The 21,800-nt window shown below is 42.5% G+C and overlaps 1 protein-coding gene and 1 non-coding gene across 2 annotated transcripts; both read right to left on the reverse strand.

Annotated features, from left to right (window-relative positions):
• Positions 1–626: 626 nt before the first annotated feature.
• On the reverse strand, positions 627–7,793 carry LOC118880773 (zinc finger protein 883-like). Its single transcript, XM_036824705.1, has 2 exons — positions 7,774–7,793; positions 627–1,776 (listed from the first exon to the last, which is right to left on the reverse strand). The coding sequence occupies exon 2, from the start codon at positions 1,754–1,756 to the stop codon at positions 659–661; it is 1,098 nt and encodes a 365-aa protein (XP_036680600.1). The 5' UTR covers positions 1,757–1,776; positions 7,774–7,793; the 3' UTR covers positions 627–658.
• A 10,021-nt stretch (positions 7,794–17,814) lies between these two features.
• On the reverse strand, positions 17,815–17,886 carry TRNAW-CCA. The gene has a single exon. It is a non-coding gene; the product is annotated as a tRNA-Trp (tRNA).
• Between the last annotated feature and the right edge of the window lie 3,914 nt (positions 17,887–21,800).

Raw genomic sequence — 21,800 nt, forward strand, 5'->3', positions numbered from 1 at the left:
CTAACCACTGGACTGACAGGCAATTCCCTGGGACCCAGTATTGTTTTTAAAGCTTCTTGGGTGATTTCAATGTGCATCCAAGGTAAATAAATATTGGTTTCAGTGTTTGCAAATGTGCAAATTAGACTGTAGGGACACAGAAATGGAGGATTTTTTGGGCTTAGATTTTTTCCCTCTCTTTTTATTTCCTCTCTTTTTCCCCCCTCTTCTTTTATTTCTTTTTATTTCTCTTTTTATTTCCTCTCTTATTTATTTCCTGGTAATTTTCCTCTTTGGGATCCTGATCCTCCCCACTTCGGCTTCAGGCTGAAACTACTATTTATAGAGCCATCAGCCTCAAACAATGTTCAGTCTGCTCCTCTCATTACTTTTTCCACCGATATTAGATGCTCAGTTCCTTACTGTTTCCCTGACCAAACTAGAGTTTCTCCTTCTGTGCTCCCCTAGAAATTCTCTTCACTGCTTCAGCCATTTGGTTTGTAACTGAGATATTTACATGTACCTCTTGTCCTCCTCCATACCTAATAACATTTCAAGGAAGATGGTCAATTTTTGTGTGACATAGCCTCATATGTTTTTGTAATATGCCCTGTAATATTTAGAGCAGTTCTATGCAATCAGGAGAGAATACATAATTATTTCACGAATTTGCTGCATTCTATTCATCATGAATTTCTTTATGTTGATGAAAGGCTGAATGCACACTGAAGGTTTTCTCACATCTCTTACATTTGTAGGGTTTTTCTCCTGCATGAATTGTCTGGTGTTGAACAAGAAGAGAACTCTGGCTGAAGGCTTTGTCACAATCATCACATTTACATGGTTTCTCTCCAGTATGAGTTCTCTGATGTCCTACATGAGCTGAGCGGTCATGAAAGGCTTTCCCACATTCATTACATTTGTAAGGTTTCTCCCCAGTGTGGGTTCCTTGATGTTGAATAAGAGCTGAACAGTAACTGAAGGCCTTCCCACATTCACTACATTCATACGGATTTTCCCGTGTGAGTTCTCTGATGTTGAGTAAGGCCTGATCTGTCACTATAGGCTTTCCCACACTCTTTACATCTGTAGGGTTTTTCTCCAGTATGAACCCTTTGATGTTGAATAAGGGATGAGGTGTCATTGAAAGCTTTCCCACACTCCTTGCATTTATAGGATTTCTCTCCGGTATGTATTCTGTGATGTTGGATAAGGTATGTGCTTTGGTTGAACGCCTTCCCACATTCGTTGCACTCACAGGGCTTTTCTCTGGTATGAATGATATGATGTTGAATAAGGGCTGAACGATGACTGAAAGCTTTTCCACATTCATGACACTCGTAGGCTTTCTCTCCAGTGTGGATTCTCTGATGCTGGATAAGTGACGAGCTTCAGCTGAAGGCCTTTCCACATTCAGAACATACATAGAGCTTCTCTCCTGTATGAATCCTCTGGTGTAGGATAAATCCTCTGGTGAGTAGTAACTGAAGGACTTGCCACACTCACTGCACTTCCAAGGCTTTTTCACTGAGTAAACTTTCTGATGTTTAATTGTGTTTGAACCTTCCCTGATTTCATTACGATCCTCCATAGTGTTTCTCTTGAGTTTAATTATGACTTGCCATTTTCCCTGCTGCCTTTGTAATGTGCCTCCACATTCCCAGGCTTTTATCAATCTGAAGTTCCAGGAATCATCCTTTGTAAGTCTTCTTATTATCAGCTCCCTTTCAGATGATACTTCTTCACAAACTTCCTGCTTTGAAAGGGACACTTTCATTTCAGGGACAGATTCAGAATCTGAAATAAATAAAAAGTACAAATGTTTGTGTCCTCCATGCCGAGAGAAAAAAAACTGCTGAGGTGGCAAGAAGTTAAAGGAAATTAAAATGATGTCTATTAAAAATGTTTATTTGAATGTTCTCAGAAAAAGCCTCATGGCAATGGCAGATGACAAAGTTTCAGTGAATAATAGAGATGGGAGAATGATGAATATGAGGCACAATAAAAGGTCAGACATGAGGATGCTCCACCTGAGAAAATGTACAACTGAACAGACTAACCAGGGAAGAGGATAAGCAGACAGGATGAGAATAAATGTTAACATTAAAATAACTGAGGAAGTGGAAGGAGGGATGAAAACACAGGTGGAGATCGGGCAGCTTTGAAAAAGTATTGGACAGAAAAATCACTTATAATAATATTACATGGAGACAACTACTTTTGATTTTTTAAATCATCATCTCTAGTCCTTTTAAGATTTTTTTTTTGACGTGGACCATTTTTATTTATTTGTTTGTTTATTTATTTTTATAAATTTACTTTATTTATTTTTGGCTGCATTGGGTCTTTGTTGCTGTGCACGGGCTTTCTCTAGTTGCAGCGAGCGGGGGCTACTCTTTGTTGCGGTGCACAGGCTTCTCAATGCGGTGGCTTCTCTTGTTGCAGAGTGCTGTAGGCGCATGGGCTTCAGTAGTTGTGGCACGCAGGCTCAGTAGTTGTGGCGCACGGGCTTAGTTGCTCCAAGGCATGTGGGATCTTCCCAGCCCAGGGATCGAACCCACACCCCCTGCATTGGAAGGCGAAGTCTTAACCACTAGACCACCGGGGAAGTCCCTCGTCCTTTTTTAAAGACAGATTTTTGTTTGTTTAGTATTTGCTTTACATATGATTTTTTGTCTCCACTAACCACTGCCCCCTTCCTCCCTCCTTTCCTTCCCTTCCTTCCTTTTTCCTTTCTTCCTCCCTTCCTTCTTTCCTCTCCATCTCTCTCTCCTTTCTTTTTTCCTCCCTTTTTTGTCAGAGCCAAATTTCTCAAACAGATTTTGGACATTGTCTCATTACGCACCTGCTCCTGACTCACCGCAGTCTGGCTTCTCTCCCCATCACTCAGTTGAAACTGCTCTCATTGAAGTCACTAACCATTTATGTCACCTAAATCCAGTGGATCTTTTTCATTCGTAGTTCACCTGGGCCTCTCAACAGCACTTGACAGTGTTGACCATGCCTTCCTCCTAACAACATTCTCCTGCTGCTGTTTTTCCCCATCTTTATTCAGATATAATTAACATATATTCTCTCTTGACTTCTGCGATTCTAAGCTCTCCAGCTTTTTCTCCTGATCCCTATTTATTTAGAACTTTTCCTGATGTTTCTTCTTCTGAAATGTTGATGCTTCTTAGTGTTCTGTCTTAGGCCCCCCTCTTTGGCCCCTGCCCTCTCCCATTGCCTTCTTTAAAGACATCATCCATTCCATGGCATTAACTGCCTTTTTTATTGAAATATATTTGACATATAACATTTTGTAAATTTATTTCATTTTTTAAAAGTTTTTTTGATGTAGACCATTTTTTTTAAAAGTCTTTATTGAATTTGTTACAATATTGCTTCTGTTTTATGTTTTGGTTTTTTGGCCGTGAGGCATGTGGGATCTTAGCTCCCCGATCAGGGATCAAACCCGTACCCCCTGAATTGGAAGGCGAAGTCTCAACCACTGGACCACCAGGGAAGCCCCAACATTTTATAAATTTAAAGTATACAACATGGTGATTTGACACATGTATTTATTGTAATCTGATTGCCACTGTAGCAATAGTTAGCACTTCTATCATTGTCATGTAATTATTTCTTTTTTGTGTTAAAGAGAGTTCTTCAAGCAGAAAATATCTGATACCAGTCAGAAACTTGGACCTAAACTAGGGGTCAGTAAATTATGGCCCACAGGCCAAATCTGGCCACTCCCATTTATTTACATATTGTTTATGGCTGCCTTCATGCTACAGTGGCAGAGTTAAGTAGTTGCAACAGAGACTATATGGCGCACAAAGCAGAAAACATTTACTATCTAGTCCTTCACAGAAAAAGTCTGCCAACTCTTGATCTATATTTTAAAAAATGAGGGGTGTTGGGAATGGCATAAATGAAAATAAATATAAAAGTCATTTTTTCTTTTTTTTGTTGACAGCTGTGTTTTTTAAAATTTTTATTGGAATATAGTTGATTTACAATGCTGTGTTAGTTTCTGCTGTATAGCAAAGTGAATCAGTTATACATTTTTTCTTATTTTTAATTGCTGTAAGAGACAATTGACTGTCTTAAACAAAAATAGTAGAAATGTATTGTGGTTTTACAGCATCTGCAAAGGTAAAATGCATGACAACAACACAAAAGATGGGAGGGAGGAATTAGAAGTTTACCAGAGTAAGGTTCCTCATACTATACATGAAGTGGTATAATATTCTTTAAAGGTATACTGTTATTAAATAAAGAAGGATATTGGCAACTGTTGTATAACCATTTAAAATTTTTTAAAATATTTAATGGTAAGTTAATAGTGGAGATAAAATGGAATAATAAAAAATAATAAAAAACAGGCAGAAACAGATAAAAATGAACAAGGAAAAGATGGAGGGAATTCCCTGGTGGCGCAGTGGTTAAGAATCCACCTGCCAGATATTGGACAGTCTTCAGCCACTAGTCTGTCTCCATTCAGCACCAGGAAGCTCACACTGGAGAAAGACGCTACATGTGCAGCCACTGTGCTCTTGGCTTTTTAACATAATAACAGATGAAAGCTCTGGAGATTAGCCCCTGTGAGGGAGATACCCCCCAGAAACTGCATCTCATACATCCAGACATGCTCACTAGGGAGATTCGCAGTAAGGGCCAGGTTCGTGGGAAACTCTGGTGAACTCAGTTGCACTTTCAGACCTGCCTGGGGCTGTGACTGGAGTTCTGTCACTGACCATGTGTATTACAGTAGCCACCCTCCTGCTATTAGCTGGCAGGGAGTATGGTCACTATAGTTAATAATACTGTATTGCATGTTTGAAACTTGCTAAGAAAGTAAATCACAAAAGTTCTCAACACAAAAACTTTTGTAACTATGAGGACAATGTGAAGTAGACCTATTGTGGTGATCATTTTGCAATATAAACAAATACTGAATCATTATGTCATACATCTGAAACTAATAAGTATTATGTGTTATTTATTAAAAAAAAAAAAAGGAATCTGCCTGCCAATGCAGGGGACACAGGTTCGATCTCTGGTGCAGGAAGATCCCACATGCTTTGGAGCAACTAAACCTGTGCACCGCAGCTACTGAGCCTGCACTCTAGAGCCTGCGAGCCACAACTACTGAGCCCGTGTTCCACTACTACTGAAGCCTGTGCACTCTAGGGCCCGCATGCCGCAACTACTGAGCCTGCATGCTGCAACTACTGAAGCCTGCGTGCCTAGAGCCCATGCTCCACAACAAGAGAAGCCACCACAATGAGAAGCCCACGCACCGCAAGCAAGAGTAGCCCCTGCTCGCCTCAACTAGAGAAAGCCCGCGCACAGCAATGAACACCCAACGCACCAAAAAAAAAAAAAAAAGATGGAGCAAAACCAAAACAACTAGCTGTATGGGGAATTTAAATACGACCATAACAATAATTACTTTAAATGTAAATGGTCTATACATACCAATTGAAAATCACAGAGATTGTCAGAATGGATTTAAAAACCAGACCCAATTATACGCTGCCCAAAAGAAACTCACTCTAAATAGTTAAACAAAAAGAACAGGAAAATATAGTATGTGAACACTAATTGAAAGGAAACTAGAGTGGCCATATTCATATAGGACAAAGTAAACTTCCAAAACAAGGAATATTACCAAGGTCAAAAAGGGACATTGTATAATGATAAAGGGGTCCATTCACCAAGAAAACATAACAATTCTTTTTTTTTAACATATACATGTGTCTATTCTTTTTCAAATTCTTTTCCCATTTAGGTTGTTACATAATATTGAGCAGAGTTCCCTGTGCTATACAGTAGGTCATTGTTGGTTATCCATTTTAAAAGTAGCAGTGCGTACAAGGACTTAACAATTCTTAATGAGTATGTACCTAACAGGAGTTTCAGAACACATCAAGAAAAACTGATAGAACTAAAAGGATAAATAGATAACCCACAACTATAGTTAGAAAATGCAACACTCCTGTCAGTAATCAATAGAAGCCAATAGACAGGAAATCAGTAAAGATACAGAAGACCTGAATAATACTGTCAACCAACCTGACTTAATTAACATTTATTTTCAAGTGCATATGGAACATTCATCAAGACTACATTATGGATAATACTACAAAACTCAAAAATTTAAAAGAACTGAAATCATACATAGTATCTCTGACCACAACAGAATCACTACAAAATTGAAAACAGAAATGTATTGAAAATTACCTAGAATTTGGGAAATTTTTAAATAATTCATGAGTCAAAGAATAAATCACAAGTGGAAACAGAAATTATTTTGAATTGAATGGAAATGAAAACACCACATATCAAAATTGTGGAATGCAGCTAAACTCAAAGGAAATTTATAGCATTACGTGTTCATATTAGAAGAGAAGAAAGATCTTATACCAATGATCACTTTGAGAAACTAAAAAAGGAGAGCAAATTAGAGGAGAAAAATAATAAAGATAAGTGCTTAGTGAATAAAATTGAAAACAGAAAACAACAGAATCAATGAAATCAAAATCTGGTTCTTGGAAAAGAACAACAAAATTGTTAAACTCCTAGGAAGACCAACAAAACTAAAACAGAGAAGATAGAGATTACCAATACCAGGAATGAAAGATGGGAAATCATTACCAGAGCTAGTTCAAGAATAGATAATTTGAATGATCCTATAACTAGCAAGGGACCTGGATTCAAGGTTAAAAACTTTCCAATAAAGCAAATACAAGACCCAGATGGCTTTACTTGATTGAGCTTTTGGTGTCATATCTAATAAAATTTTGCCTTATAAAAAGTCATAAAGGGGACTTCCCTGGTGGCGCAGTGGTTAAGAATCCACCTGCCAATGCAGGGGACACGGGTTCCAGCCCTAGTCCGGGAAGATCCCACATGCTGCGGAGCAACTAAGCCCGTGAGCCACAACTACTGAGCCTGCGCTGTAGAGCCTGTGAGCCAAAACTACTGAGCCAGCGTGACACAACTACTGAAAGCCCACGTGCCTAGAGCCCAAGCTCTGCAACAAGAGAAGCCACCGCAATGAGATGCCCGCACACTGCAACGAAGAGTAGCCCCTGCTCACTGCAACTAGAGAAAGCCCGCGCACAGCAACGAATACCCAACGCAGCCAAAAATAAATAAATAAAATAAATAAATTTATTTTAAAAAGAGGTCATAAAGACTGTCACTAATGTTTCTTCTAGAAGTTTTATAGTTTTAGGTTTTATACTTAGGTCTGTGATCCATTTGATTACTTACTATATACAGTGGGAGATATGGATTGAAGTTCTTTTTTTTCTTTTTTTTTTTGCATGTGGATGTACAATTGTTCCAGCACCATTTATTGAAAAGATTCTCCTTTTAACATTGAATTGCTTTTGCATCTTGGTCAGAAATTAACTGACCATATATATGTGGGTCTATTTCTGGACTATCTGTTCTGTTCCAATGATTTACCTCTATCCTTTCACCAATACCACATCGTTTTAATTACTACAGCTTTATAAGTCTTAAAATCAATATATAATGAAGCTGTCCTTTTTTAGTTCCACATATGGTGAACTTTTACTTGCCAAAAGAGAAAACAAACCCAATTATGAGCTCAAAGTGACCAGGGATTCCCTAGGGGCTCAGGGCTCTCTGGATCTTAAGCAAAACTATGGCATTTAGATGCCATTAGTTATAGAAGAAGCTTATGTCCCAGTAAGCAGTATGCATGAAATAACTTCCTTAGCCCAAAATACTAGGCTCCCACAATTCTCCACTTTCATATCCATGCCCATGTACCTTTGAGCAGAATTCAGCTGTTCCTCCTCCACATGGGTGAAGTTCATTTCCTCATCCTTGACTGTTGTCAATTCCTGGAAGAATAAGCACATTCTTGTAGGACTTGGTAATCCTTGAGGGAAGAGAACAATCTAGAACAGGAAGTGTATTTTAATCTGAAGGTTAAAGTTTATTTTAACCATTTTAATGGAATATTCTAAATTTTCTAAGTATTAGTCTGTGATAGGGAAAATAAAAATAGCTAACATCTATAATTTATTTTCCACGTACTAAGTCCTTTGAACTACCTCTTGTAATAACTATATTAGGTAAGCACTATCGTTAACATTATTTACAGATGTAAGGATCAGATCTGAGATTTGGACCCAGGCATTCTGACTCCAAAGCTATACTCTTTTTTTTAACTTATTTTTTATACAATTTTTAGAGGTTACTTTCCATTTACAGTTATTACAAAATATTGGCTATACTCCCTATGTTGTACAACACATTCTTGAGCCTATTTTACACCCAATAGTTTGTACCTCCCACTCCCCCAGGGGTATATTGCCCCTCCCCTGCCACTGGTAACCACTAGTTTATTCTCTACATCTGTGTGTCTGCAAAGCTATACCCCTTTTTTTTCTTTTTGGCCTAGACGCACGGTTTGTGGGATCTTAGGGCCTGGGATTGAACCCAGCCCTAGCAGTGAAAGCACCGAGTCCTAACCACTGGACCTCCAAGGAATTCCCCTGCAAAGCTATACTCCTAATTATGCTCTTCTGTCTCTTACATATATTACTAAATAAATTGAATATAAAGTAACCATTGAATGACAACCAAATGTTAGTTACTAATAATGTTATAGATGGGATAAGTCTCAGAAATGTAATTTATACTGATTCCTGGAATGTTCTGAGATTTTATAGAAATTCAGCTTGATATACTGAATAGATAGTCATGCTATTCTAATAGACGATTCTTCTTTCTCTGTACTTAGGGTCATGACTTCTAGTTCTCTTTTAGTAATTAAAGTTGCTCTGAATGAGTGGGTTTATTGACTTGAAATTGAAAATGATCAACTGTTCTAAGATTCATACTCTTATGTTATATTGACAGTCACGCGACTGTACTTCGTTGACCAAAATTAATTGGAGAATGCTTTCTGGGAAAGTCAGTCAATAGAATAGATTATCACCTGTAACTCACAGGATTATTAATTTAAAATCAATGAAGTAATGTTTGAAAAGTGGCTCTAGGGCTTCCCTGGTGGCGCAGTGGTTGAGAGTCTGCCTGCTAATGCAGGGGACACGGGTTCGAGCCCTGGTCTGGGAAGATCCCACGTGCCGCGGAGCGGCTGGGCCCGTGAGCCACAACTGCTGAGCCTGCGCATCTGGAGCCTGTGCCCCGCGGCGGGAGGGGCCGCGATAGTGAGAGGCCCGCGCACCGCGATGAAGAGCAGTCCCCGCACCGCGATGAAGAGTGGCCCCCACTTGCCATAACTAGAGAAAGCCCTCGCACGAACCGAAGACCCAACACAGCCAAAAATAAATAAATAAATAAATAAAGTAGCTATAAAATTTAAAAAAAAAAAAAAGAAAAGTGGCTCTAAATATTGGAGTTCCCCAGAGCCAGCCCTTAGGCATCTACTCTTTCATCTGCTCTTACATTCCTATAAACAATCTGCTGATTCTCCCATCTTAAAAAAAAAACCAACCTACTGGTCTTACTATTCCCTCCAGCTATCACCCTACTTCTCTCCTTTAGAGTAAAACTCTCCAAGATAGCTGTCTGTAGTCCCTGGCTCCAATTTTTCTCTTTCTATTTTCTTCTGAAACCATTCCAATCAGGCTTTCACTCCTACCACTCCCTGAAACTGTTCTTGGCAGTCACCAATGAACTCCCTATTTTTAAATCCAATTGTCAATCCTCAGGCTTCATCTTACTTGGCTTAGCAGCAGCATTTAACACAGCTGATTACCCCCTGCTCCTTGAAACCCTTTCTTCAACTGGTTACCAGGATGCCACACTTTTGGCTTCCCCTTGCCTCACTGGCCACATCGTCTCAGTCTCCTTTGCTGGCTCCACTTCCCCTGACCTGGAAGTGTTGGAAGCTATAGGCCTCAGTAATAAGATCTCACCTCTTTTCCATCTATACTTATTCCCTTAGTGATCACAGTTTCATAGTTTAAAATACCATTCACACAGATTACTCCCAAATTTAAAGTTCCACCTGGAGTTCTCCCCAGAGCTTTGAGTTTCCAAGGAAAATTCACTTTCATTCAGTCCTCCAGATGGGATTTCCACGAACCTCTGAAGCAAGATGAAAGAAAGAAATGAGGACACACTATGAACAACAAGTTGAGATTTCACGGGAGGGAGATTAAACTGAAACTTGCCTGGAACTCAACAGGAAGGGGCTCTACGGTAGGCTCCACTTCTTCTGTGCTCTGTTTTTGGGGCAGAGAAGCATCCTCAGTAGTCACAGCTGGAAGGAGCAGGAAAAAAGCCATGAAGGAGATAAACTATATCTTCCCACTTCCAAATTCACTAGGACAAAAGCTATCACAAGACAGATGAATTATATACATAAGGCCTACTCTACTTAACTCAAAAAGCTCAGAGTAAGACAATAACATGAAAGTGCTTTGACCAGAAAGTTAAACTCATGGACCCATAATATCTCAACCTTTTGGAACAATCTAATGGGCGTGGAAGAGTATGACCTGTTCTTTATCACAAAAGCAAGCACTATGGAATATTCTCCCTTCCACGGATTCAGAGGCTAGGGAATGTGGATGAGAACAGAAATGCGGAAAGAGGAAGATGAGACAGGGGGATGTTATGCAAGGAGCCTACTTATGGATTTCCAAACATGGTACCTTACTGAGTTTCTCTACTTTGGGGCCTTCTCCTGACATGTGTCTGCTTCCCTTTTCTTTCATGCGGAGGCAACTAACCTTTTCATTCTCATCAAGGGTATTTCCTCCACTTGTCCCCACCTTCAACTCCATGTTTATTTCTGTAATTCCTACCTTTTCCTTCAACTTCAATAGTCAGATAATCCATGATCAGCTTCTCTTTGTTGTCCTGTTATTGCTATGACTTCCTCCTTATTCACTGTTTTAGATGAGATAAACACGGACTTTTCAGCAATATATAGTCTGCTTCTTTGTATATCATTCAGCTCTACCTGAAAGCTCTGGAGAGAGATTTTGGGGTAGGCCTGCCCCCCTGTGGAATTGATTCCTACTCTCTGGGGCATCTCCCTTTACCTCTACTCCTAGGAGGCTTATTATTTTGCTTAGAACCCTTATAGTTTAGCCTAAATCAACCTTCACAGCTGGAAGACCCTCCTCTGGAGTACTAAGGTCAGTCACTGGATTCCACACCGAGGCAAAAACAGGAGAGCACCGGGGCAGTGAGCTGTGAGCTTCAGTCACACACCTGGTTCCAGATGGTGCACAAACTCTCATGAGACCCTCAAGCACAGAAGTGGCCATTAGCTGGCCTGTGAATAATGTAGCAGTAACTGCAAGCAGGGCTCCCACAGTTGCCTTATCTTTCCCTATTCATTAACACCAGGCAATTGATAGATGGGGCCCTTCCTTACGCATTAAGACCCTGAAAATATACAGGCCGGGATTCCCTTCCACGTTGAGTCGAACCCCAAATACAGGCAGGCTCAAAAACTCTGATAGAGCAAAGCACAGAAGGGGAATGAGTAAGACACGGACCCCATTCTTTTCTTTCTGTCCCCAAAGTTCAGAACCTTAAGAATCTAGGTGTAGTGACAAGATCTAAAGCTAACACCAACGAGAAGCACTCGCGCTCTCCACACCTCGGAAGCCGAGCCCTCGGGCCTCCGCACTCCCCTTCCTAGAATCCCTCGGTGTGCCACGCCCCCTTCAGGCTCCCGGACTCCATTTCCCAGAGCGCTTAGCGGCAACCTGGCTTCCGGGACTCCCCTTCGCTCAGAGCAAGGCTCCCGAAGCCGGCTAGCTACCCAGCCGGAAATACCCCAAAGGAGCGCGCGGAGCTCCCGCGGTTGGGACCGGGACGCAGGCAGGGCCCAGCCCTGACCCTGCCGAGGCCGGAACCTGAGAGCCCGGCCCGGGCTGCGGCGGGAGGTATTAGAGCCGCGCGCCCGACGGGCGGGTCGTGGAGATCCGCGCCTCTAACTCGGTTGTCTCTTACCCCCGGACGCGCTGCGGACCCGGCTCCGGCCCCAGGGCTAGACTCCCGCCGGGCTGCGCTCTGGGAGGGGCGGGAGGGGCGGACACAGTCGCCTTCCGGACCCACGGAGCTGCGGGGAGACCGAAGGCTCGAGCCCGAGGCTCCGTCTGGAGTCGCATCTGCGCACTTGGACGCGACCGCGCCGGGTCGGGGGTCCCGGCGGAAGGACTCCACTTCCCAGAGGACTCGGGGACACCGGTGCCTGTCCTGGGAGCGCCTGCAGAGCGAGGGGAGAGAACTGCGGGCCTTTCCTGTCGGCCTCGAAATGGAGATCATTCCCCACCTGATAGGTCTCTTCTGAATAAACTGAGAAGCTGTTGTATAAAAACTCAGAGTGATTTGAGTGTCTGATTATTCGTTGGGAGTGGGCGATGGGGACCTGTGACACATAGCCTTTTTCCTAGTATTTCTCATTCTTTCTTATAATAAAGCCTCAAATCTGGACACCGAGCGCTAGTGCTGATTTTGTTGAAAGCATTTTGGCTGATTTAAAAAGCATCGCCACGGGTGAGCAGCCGTTGTCCTGATAGGAGAGATATAAAAAAAGAAGCATGGTTAGGAATGAGTTCACAAGGAAAGTTAGATGTGAGAAAGAAGCAAGTAGGGAGGTTGGCTCTGAAGTGGAGGATTGTGCGGACCTAGGAACGTTAGTACTATACTGGGAGGGCCACTCCCTGGAGCCAAAGATCAACCAAGATAAAAGATACTTCTTCCCACAGTGTCAGAAACACTCGGGGCTTTAGCTTCTAGTTCCTCACAGAAATCCAGGGAAACCCGTCGCATTTCTTTCTTTTTTTTAAAAATAAATTTATTTATTTTTATTTTTGGCTGCGTTGAGTCTTTGTTGCTGCGCGCGGGCTAAGCAGCGAGCGGGGGCTACTCTTCGTTGCGGTGCCCAGGCTTCTCATTGGGTGGCTTCTCTTGTTGCAGAGCACGGGCTCTAGGCGCGGGCTTCAGTAGTTGTGGCACTCAGGCTCAGTAGTTGGGGCGCACGAGCCTAGTTGTTTTGCAGCAAGTGGGATCTTCCCGGACCAGGGCTGGAACCCGTGTCCCCTGCATTGGCAGGCGGATTCTTAACCACTGCGCCACCAGGGAAGCCTAAACTCATTGTATTTCAATTGCCATTCTAGTCCAAATTACCATAGTCACCTGAACAGTCTCCACATCTAATCTTGCCTTTCTTCAATCCGTGCTATTCAAAGCAGCCTAGATGAAGATTTTAAAATTAAATCTGTTTATGTCACTCTTCCCAGAACGCTTCAGTGGCTCCCTCTGCCCTAGAGTAAGGTGTAAACTCCTTAACACAGTTTATAAAACCCTGCATAATCTGGCTCTGCCAATCCTGAATTATCTGTGGCTACCTTCCTACCTTTCTCTATACTCAGATCACATGGGCTTTTTAGTATCTCACATCCCAAACTTTTGCTCTCCCTTAGTCTGCACATTCTGTTTAGAACATCTCCCTCTAGTCACCCTTCAGATTTCAGTTCAAATGTCACTTCTTCAGAGAAGCCGTCCCTTCCCCTTCCTTCCCTTTAATTCAAATTAATTCTCTTGCAGAACCCTGTTCTTTCTCCATAGAATTGCCACAATTTATAATCATACTTCTTTTTCTGTTATTTAATGTACACAGACACACCAGAATGGGTGTCAACAGCTTGGAAGAAAATCCCAGAGACAATAGTGGAACATACTTAAGAATTGCTTTATTACAATATTCTTGGTGACAAGGAAAATGATACTGGGTGAAAAAAACATGGGCACAGACAACACTGAGTGGAAAAATGATTCAGAATAGGATTCAGAGTGTGAAGAGTTTAACAATGCCTTAAACCATTTTATTTTCCTCTTTATGTGAGTACAAGAGTCATATCATTTTAAATGTTTGATTAAAATTATGTCTAAGTAAGTCTAAAAGGGATCTATTAATAACATGAAATAAAAGGTCAAAGTGATAATAAAATATTATGTCATAATTTAGTTGGCAGTGTTTTTTCTTTATTGGTGGCACAAAATATAATGGTGCATCTTATAATTCCATGGTGTCTTAGAATCCATGGAATACTCCAGGTTGTTTACTACTGACTTTGTGAACTGTAAAATGAAAAATTCTGAAATAAATCATCTCTAGTACCTCTTCTTGTTCTGTTGTTTGGTGCTTCTCTGTGTTAAGGCCTGGATCTCAATGCTGATGGTGGGCAAAGTCAGGGGACTTGGCTCTGCTTGTTAAATGCCATTATTCCTTTTTTTTTAAATTGTGATCTTTTTAAAATTGAAGTATAGTTGATTTACAATGTTGTGTTAGTTTCAGGTGTACAGCAAAGTGATTCAGTTATATATATATCTTTAACACTTAAGTAAATTTTAACGGTGTGGTAAATTGGCAAAGAAAATTTTTATACCAGTTGGATGAAATACGGTGTAACCATTAATAATATGCAGTATCCACTCCTAGGTATATATCCCAGAGAAATAAAAAATATGCCCACATAACATCTTATAGTATGTGAATGTCCATAGCAGCATTATTCACAGTAGCCAAAAACTGGAAACAACCCAAGTGTCCATCAACTGATGAATATATATATAAAATGAGGTCCATCCATACAATGGAATATTATTAAGCAATGAGAAGGAATGAAGTAGTGACACAGGCTACAACATGGGTGAACCTTGAAAACATTAAGTGAAAACATCTAAGTAAGAGAAACCAGCCCCAGAAGGTCACATATTGTGTAACTTCATTTATAAGAAACATCCAGAATAGGCATACCTATGGAGACAGAAAGTAGACAGATTAATGATTGCATAGGGCTGGACAGGACAGCGGGTGTGAGGAAATGGGGAGTGACTGCTAATGGGTAAAGGGTTGCTCTTGGTGGTTATAAAAATGTTCTAAAATCGATTGTGGTGATGACCGTACAAGTCCGTGAATATACCCAAAGCTGTTAATTGTACACTTTAAAAAGGTGAATTATATTGTATGTGAATTATATCTCAATAGAGATGTTTTAAAAGACACTTTAAATTTATAGGTAGTATCTGTTAGTGTAGTATCACGGGGGAAATTGTTTTACATGAAGATTTTTACAAGAGAATGATGTGTAAGGACATATAGACAGAAAAATCCCAGTGAAGTTACACATCATGGCAAAAGCCTTGGTTTTCTCTGAGATGTTTGAATTTGGGTCATTTTAAGTTTTCTCATCACCATGTCTTGTATCGACAAATTTTCTATTAAAGAGCATATTTTACTGTTTAAAAGAAAAAAATAGTAATTGCCTTCTTTTCAAAATAGGGCAAAATAAAACACTCTTCCTCATAGGTGTGACTCAAGTACATTCTTGTGTGAAGGGCTGGAGGAAGAGGGTCCCCACATCGTCTCTTCAGTCTCTGCTTTGTGTTTTGCTGGTCACGTGTCAAAATCTCTTCAGATAAATTATGAGACTGGGGCCTCCCAGAGAGCCTGATCTATTTTATCCTCTGACCCGTCCCCAGCTCCTAGAAGGGTGCTTGGACATCCTAGAGCATCATGTGTGTGTTATCCTGTCATGATTATGCAAATGTTTGGGAAATAAATTATGATGACCGCTCTTAGAGTCGCTCTAAAGAGGAGAAAACCTTCAGAGGCGAAGCATCCCACACAGACAGCGGATTCCCCGAGCAGCGCCCTTGTGTCTCTTTACAGAAGACCCGGCACGGCCATTGCTGCAGGTCAGTAAGTTTCAGACATTTGGACGTACGGAAGGGAGGGTCAAGCACGACCGTTCCCAAGCAGGTGACATGGGGAGTCAGTCCTGCAGGTCACATCCAGGAATGTGAAGGAGGGGAGAGCACAGGTCTGGTCCCCAGGCCACTTTTGTGTCCTCGCAGTAGGACCGGCTCCAGCTGTGGATCCAGGAAGCTCCCAAAGGCGCGCTCATCCCAAGTGAAGACGATTGACCTCAGCGTTGCCTTCCATGCGCTGCCCTCCCGCTTTCCCTGGGTAGATAGAACTTCCCCCTGACGCCTACTGATCCTTAGGGAGCTCCTGTGACAAAGGGAACTCTCGCCGTCCCACCTCACGTTCCTCTGGCTTAGCGGCTGCAGGAACCTCGGTCTCGGAGAAGGGGCTAGACCACCAGCGCAGTTCGGAGGATGGCCAGAGCCTTAAAAGCCCCAGGGACCGCGAGCTGCTTCCGGAGGCGAAGGCAAGTGTTCTCCGAGCCCCTTCCCCTAACCCTGTCTACCTTTACTTTTTCCACCTTTCCACCTTGCTTTCTACACGCCCATGATGTAAAGACAAGAAGTGCAGAGAGAACCCCAAACCCCCTGGATGCATGGAGAGCAAACATTGAATTCTGCAAGGGAGAAGTGAGGAAGTTAGCATGTGATAAATATCCAAAACGGACCAGCATTTGTGGCTTCGTGGCACAAAGGTAGCGCATGTGTCTCTAGATCAGAAGGTTGAGGGTTCAAATCACTTTGGTATCCAAGTAGATATTACCCCTCAATTCTGAGATTTCACCAATCATCGACCTTTTAAAAAGGAGGCTTTGGGCTTCCCTGGTGGCGCAGTGGTTGAGAATCTGCCTGCTAATGCAGGGGACACGGGTTCAAGCCCTGGTCTGGGAAGATCCCACATACCGCGGAGCAACTAGGCCCGTGAGCCGCAACTACTGAGCCTGCGCGTCTGGAGCTTGTGCTCTGCAACAAGAGAGGCTGCGACAATGAGAGGCCCGCGCACCGCGATGAAGAGTGGCCCCCGCTTGCCGCAACTAGAGAAAGCTCTCGCACAGAAACGAAGACCCAACACAGCCAAAATTAAATAGATAAATTAACTAAAAAAAAAAAAATAAAAATAAAATAAAAAAGAGGCTTTTTTTTTTTTTTTTGCCTCGCGGCTTGAGGGAGTTTAGTTCCCCGATCATGGATTGAACCCGGGCCCTCTGCAGTGAGAGTGCGGAGTCCTCACCACTGGACCGCCAGGGAACTCCCTAAAAGAGAATTATTTACCTATCTATTTATTTATTAAACTCAGCGAAGGACAGACTTTTAAATGGAAGGGTGTTGAGGCTGGCTTAATTAATTAAGTGAAAGCTTAATCCCAGTAAGTCTGCAACCGTCCCCATTTCTGCCAGCCTGGGTTTTTCCTTGCTGAGGTCGTGACCACTGGTTTGTATCTGGAACTTGATTGTTTCATATCCCTCTAGGAGATATGCATTTAAATGAATCCTAAGTGACAACGTGGTAAATGCCAGGGTAGCTTTCCACTCCCACAGAATTCAGGAACTCGGTCATCAACATAATAAACTTTGAATCAACTTCACAGGATTTTCTCTTTAACCACAATGCTCAGGGGCTTTTAACAGAGGAAGCTCAAACCATGAAGTCTGTTTGGTGGTGGCAGTTGAGGTGGGGACGGTGGGGGACAGGGAAACTGACTTCATCAAGATGACTCAAATATCAACCCAGAGAGACTGTGCCATACCCGTCTGGGGACCCAAAAAAACGACGTCCACATCAGAGTGAATTCGTTAACAAAGTCTCCTCATGCCGTTTTAATGTCCTATCTGAAGTCGTCTGATGTCCTACCTGAAGCTTAGTCCTGATAAGGAAAAGGACGGAACGACCTAAATTTTGGCTCACCTGGATTTTTCTTCCCTTTCAGATCATCCTTACCTTTCAGTTAAGTGCCTGTCCATTGCTGAGTTGTTCACAAGAAGTTTCTCTGGACTAAAGAAAAGGTAAGAGAAAATCCACGGCTGGGAGCCCGCAGACAGACGCTTCTTTACTTTTGTTCACTACTGAATTTATCGCTAGGGGCAAGAGAAAAAGACACAACCTTGACCCCGACGTGATTTGAACACGCAACCTTCTGATCTGGAGTCAGACGCGCTACCGTTGCGCCACGAGGTCTTGGGAATGGCCCTATTTTTTATGCCTTAGAGGGACAATTTCAGCGGTTGTCAGGTGCAGCGTCCAGTATTTTTTTCTTTTACTGCTCTCACTACGGCTCGGGATTGACTGTGAGTTCTTTGTCCCTTTTATAACGAGGCTATTCAAAGCGAGATGTAAATGTAAATGACGCAGGTGGGAAGCTGAGGGCTCAGGGAATACTCGCCCTGGTAATTCGGGAACCCCACTTCCCCTACGGAGGCTTTAAAGGAACGATGTATGGGAACAGACTGGAAAATGAGAAGCTCAGCTCACAGGGAAGGCAGGGTGGGGTGATCAGCTCTCCGGGTTCTCTTGTCCCAATGCTTCTGGACGCTGAGCGCGGGGAGGATTTGCACGTGGGTCACACCTACGGAGGAACACTATTTCCCTTTACCAAAAGGGTGCTTAGAAGGTTTTTTTTTTTCATTTTTCTTTAAAAAATAACATATTCAGGGGAGAGGGATAAATTAGGAGTTTGGGATTAACATATCCACACTACTATACATAAAATAAACAAGCACCTACTGTATAGCACAGGAAACTATACTCAATATCTTGTAATAACCTATAATGGAAAAGAATCTAAAAAAGAATATATATATTTATATATTTGTGTGTGTATATATATATAATATATAACTGAATCACTTTGCTGTACACCTGAAACTAACACATTGTAAAACAACTGTATTTCAATAAAAATTTTTAAAAAACAAAAAAAATTTAAAATAACATATTCATTGTAGAATCTCATCAGACACAAAACAAAACAAAAAGCACTACAATAAGGAGTGCTGAGCGCCTGCAGGCACCCGGCTCTGTACATCTTGCCGCCCCACGTGATCTTTCAGGTTAAAGAACAGAGGGGTGGGGGAGGGGAGATCAATGCTTTGTGGTTGGGCTGTTGAGGTTGCCCAGGGATAACAGATTTCGCGCTTTGTTCGCTAGGCAGAGTAGAGTGGGGAGGAGCCGGCATCTGGGAGGCTCTGGACACAGGGAGTCGTGTGACAGCCAGAGTCCCCGACTTGGGCATCACAAAGGCCTCCTGGATGACGTAGAAGGCTGATCTCTCCATTTCCTTGCTGGCATAAACCAGAACCTTCCATTTCTGAGTTTTCAGAACAGAATGATGACTTTGAGTTGGGAACAAAGAATAGTTTAGATATTCCCTCATTTGTGTGTCACATCCTTAGGCAGTCAGACTAGCCTGGCTGAGGACGCTTTAGACTGAAGACTCGAGGGCCTCTGGTTCTATACTGGGTTCCAGAAGGGCATCACTCCTCCTCCCCCATATCCAGGCCTCCTGGAAGACGTTTAGAAGAGCCCATGTCATTTATAAAAGAACACCCATGGCAAGGCTTCCACTGTATGTCCTGCAGTGAATTTGCTGCAGCGGTTGAAGAACAGGCCTTCAGACTCCTCGGTATTTCTCAGAGGTTGGACGGACGCAGTTAAAGTTGCAACACGAAGAAAAATACTTGTTGTTTCAAGAACGTATTTTATTTTCAAATTATAGCAAGTGGTACTAGTGTCCCTTTATATTAGAGATATAGAGTTACTGGTTGTAAAGGATCTCTAGATACATCTCCTACTAAGATATATAGAGAGGTAATATATATTATACATGTATGTATTTTTTCTTTTTAATGAGGGTCGATTTAAAGATAAGAGAACAGGGAATTCCCTGGCGGTTCAGTGGTTGGGACTCCACGCTTCTACTGCAGGGGGCCCGGGTTCAATCCCTGGTTGGGGAACTAAGATCCCGTAAAGCCTCGCGGCGCGGCCAGAAATAAAAATAAAATAAAACGTCCACCCTGCCCGCAAATTTCGCTGAAGCCAAAACCTCCAGATACATAGCCTAATCCTTGCCCACCCCAACTGGTTATTGGGATAGTCCAGGGAAGAAAGAAGGTTAACACTACTAGGGTAGTAGTAAAAATTAAAGAGATGCACTGTTTGGAGTTTTATTTTGGAGGAACAATGCACAAGACTTATATTGGATTGTTCATGATGCAAGGAGATAAATGGTGAGGAAATGCCTCTGGAGTTTGGAATAGAGTAACTAGGTGAACAACGGTACAACTTATTTAAAATGATGGGAGATCTTAGAATAAAGATAGAATGAGGAGGGGCTTCCCTGGTGGCGCAGTGGTTGAGAATCTGCCTGCCAATGCAGGGCACACGGGTTCGAGCCCTGGTCTGGGAAGACCCCACATGCCGCGGAGCAACTAGGCCCGTGAGCTACAATTACTGAGCCTGCGCGTCTGGAGCCTGTGCTCCGCAACAAGAGAGGCCGCGATAGTGAGAGGCCCGCGCACCGCGATGAAGAGTGGCCCCCGCTCTCCGCAACTGGAGAAAGCCCTCGCACAGAAACGAAGACCCAACACAGCCATAAGTAAAATAAATAAATAATTAAATAAATTAAAAAAAAAAAAAAAAAAAAGATAGAATGAGGGGAAAGAACAAGATTTTATTGTTGGAGTTTTAAAAAAATTTTATTTATTTATTTATTTATTTATGGCTGTATTGGGTCTTCGTTTCTGTGCGAGGGCTTTCTCTAGTTGCGGCAAGTGGGGGCCACTCTTCATCGCGGTGCGCCGGCCTCTCACTATCGCGGCCTCTCTTGTTGCGGAGCACAGGCTCCAGAGGCGCAGGCTCAGTAGTTGTGGCTCACGGGCCTAGTTGCTCCGTGGCATGTGGGATCTTCCCAGACCAGGGCTCGAACCCGTGTCCCCTGCATTAGCAGGCAGATTCTCAACCACTGCGCCACCAGGGAAGTCCTGGATTATTTTTTAATATGCAATGTCTAGGAGGCATCCAAGTCAGAAAATCAACTAGGCAGTTGTATACCTAATTCTGGCAGGAGGTAGAAATTTGAGGCTTATTACCAGAGTCGATATGTAAAGCCTTAGAAAAAAATGAGGTGACTCAATGTAAAAAAAGAAAGAAATGTGTAGAGGAGAAAAGAAAGGACCCAGGACTGAACTATGACACATTTCAAAATTTAAAATTCAGGTAGGGGAATATTTGCTGGTGAAAATTTCTGTGAAGGAACATTAAGAGAGAGAGGAGGGACTTCGCCGGTGGCGCAGTGGTTAAGAACCCGCCTGCCAATGCAGGGGACACGGGCTCAAGCCCTGGTCCATGAAGATTCCATATACCGTGGAGCAACTAAGCCCGTGCACCACAACTACTGAGCCTGCGCTCTAGAGCCCGCGAGCCACAACTACTGAAGCCTGCGCGCCTAGAGCCCGTGCTCTGCAACAAGAGAAGCCACCGTAATAAGCCCGCGCACCGCAACGAAGAGTAGGCCCTGCCCACTGCAACTAAAGAAAGCCAGCACGGAGCAACAAAGACCCGAGGCAGCCTAAATAAATAAATAAATGTATATATTTTAAAAATAAAATTACTTTAAAAAAAAAGAGAGAAGTAGGAATAAAAGGAGCTCAGCCAGGCATGTTCTAAGGAGCCAAGAGGAGCATTTACTTGGACAGCTGCTAGAACGTCCAGTAAGGTGGTAACTAGACTGCCCAGTGGATTTTCACTCTGGGCGTCAATGGTGACCACGGCAAGACCAATGTTTTGGAGTGATTGCGTGGGAGAAGTAAAAGTGTAGTGGAATAAAAACTGACTGTTAGGTGAGAATTCTGAGTGTGTGTTGACTAGCACTTTTTGAAATTTAACTCCATTTGGAGTTTGGGATTAACAGATACAGACTACTGTACATAAAACAGATAAACAACAAGGACCTGCTGTACAGCACAGGGAACCGTATTCCATATCTTGTAATACCCTATAACAGAAAAGAGTCTGAAAAAGAATAGATGTATGTTTGTATAACTGAATCACTTTGCTGCACACCTGAAACATTGTAAATCAACTACACTTCGATT

This window comes from Balaenoptera musculus, chromosome 15 (genome assembly GCF_009873245.2).
Source record: "Balaenoptera musculus isolate JJ_BM4_2016_0621 chromosome 15, mBalMus1.pri.v3, whole genome shotgun sequence".
In the NCBI taxonomy this organism is placed as follows: domain Eukaryota; kingdom Metazoa; phylum Chordata; class Mammalia; order Artiodactyla; family Balaenopteridae; genus Balaenoptera; species Balaenoptera musculus.

Excerpts from the sequence above, each read along its gene's own strand:
- LOC118880773 (XM_036824705.1), bottom strand. The coding sequence starts at position 1,756 with ATGAAAGTGTCCCTTTCAAAGCAGGAAGTTTGTGAAGAAGTATCATCT.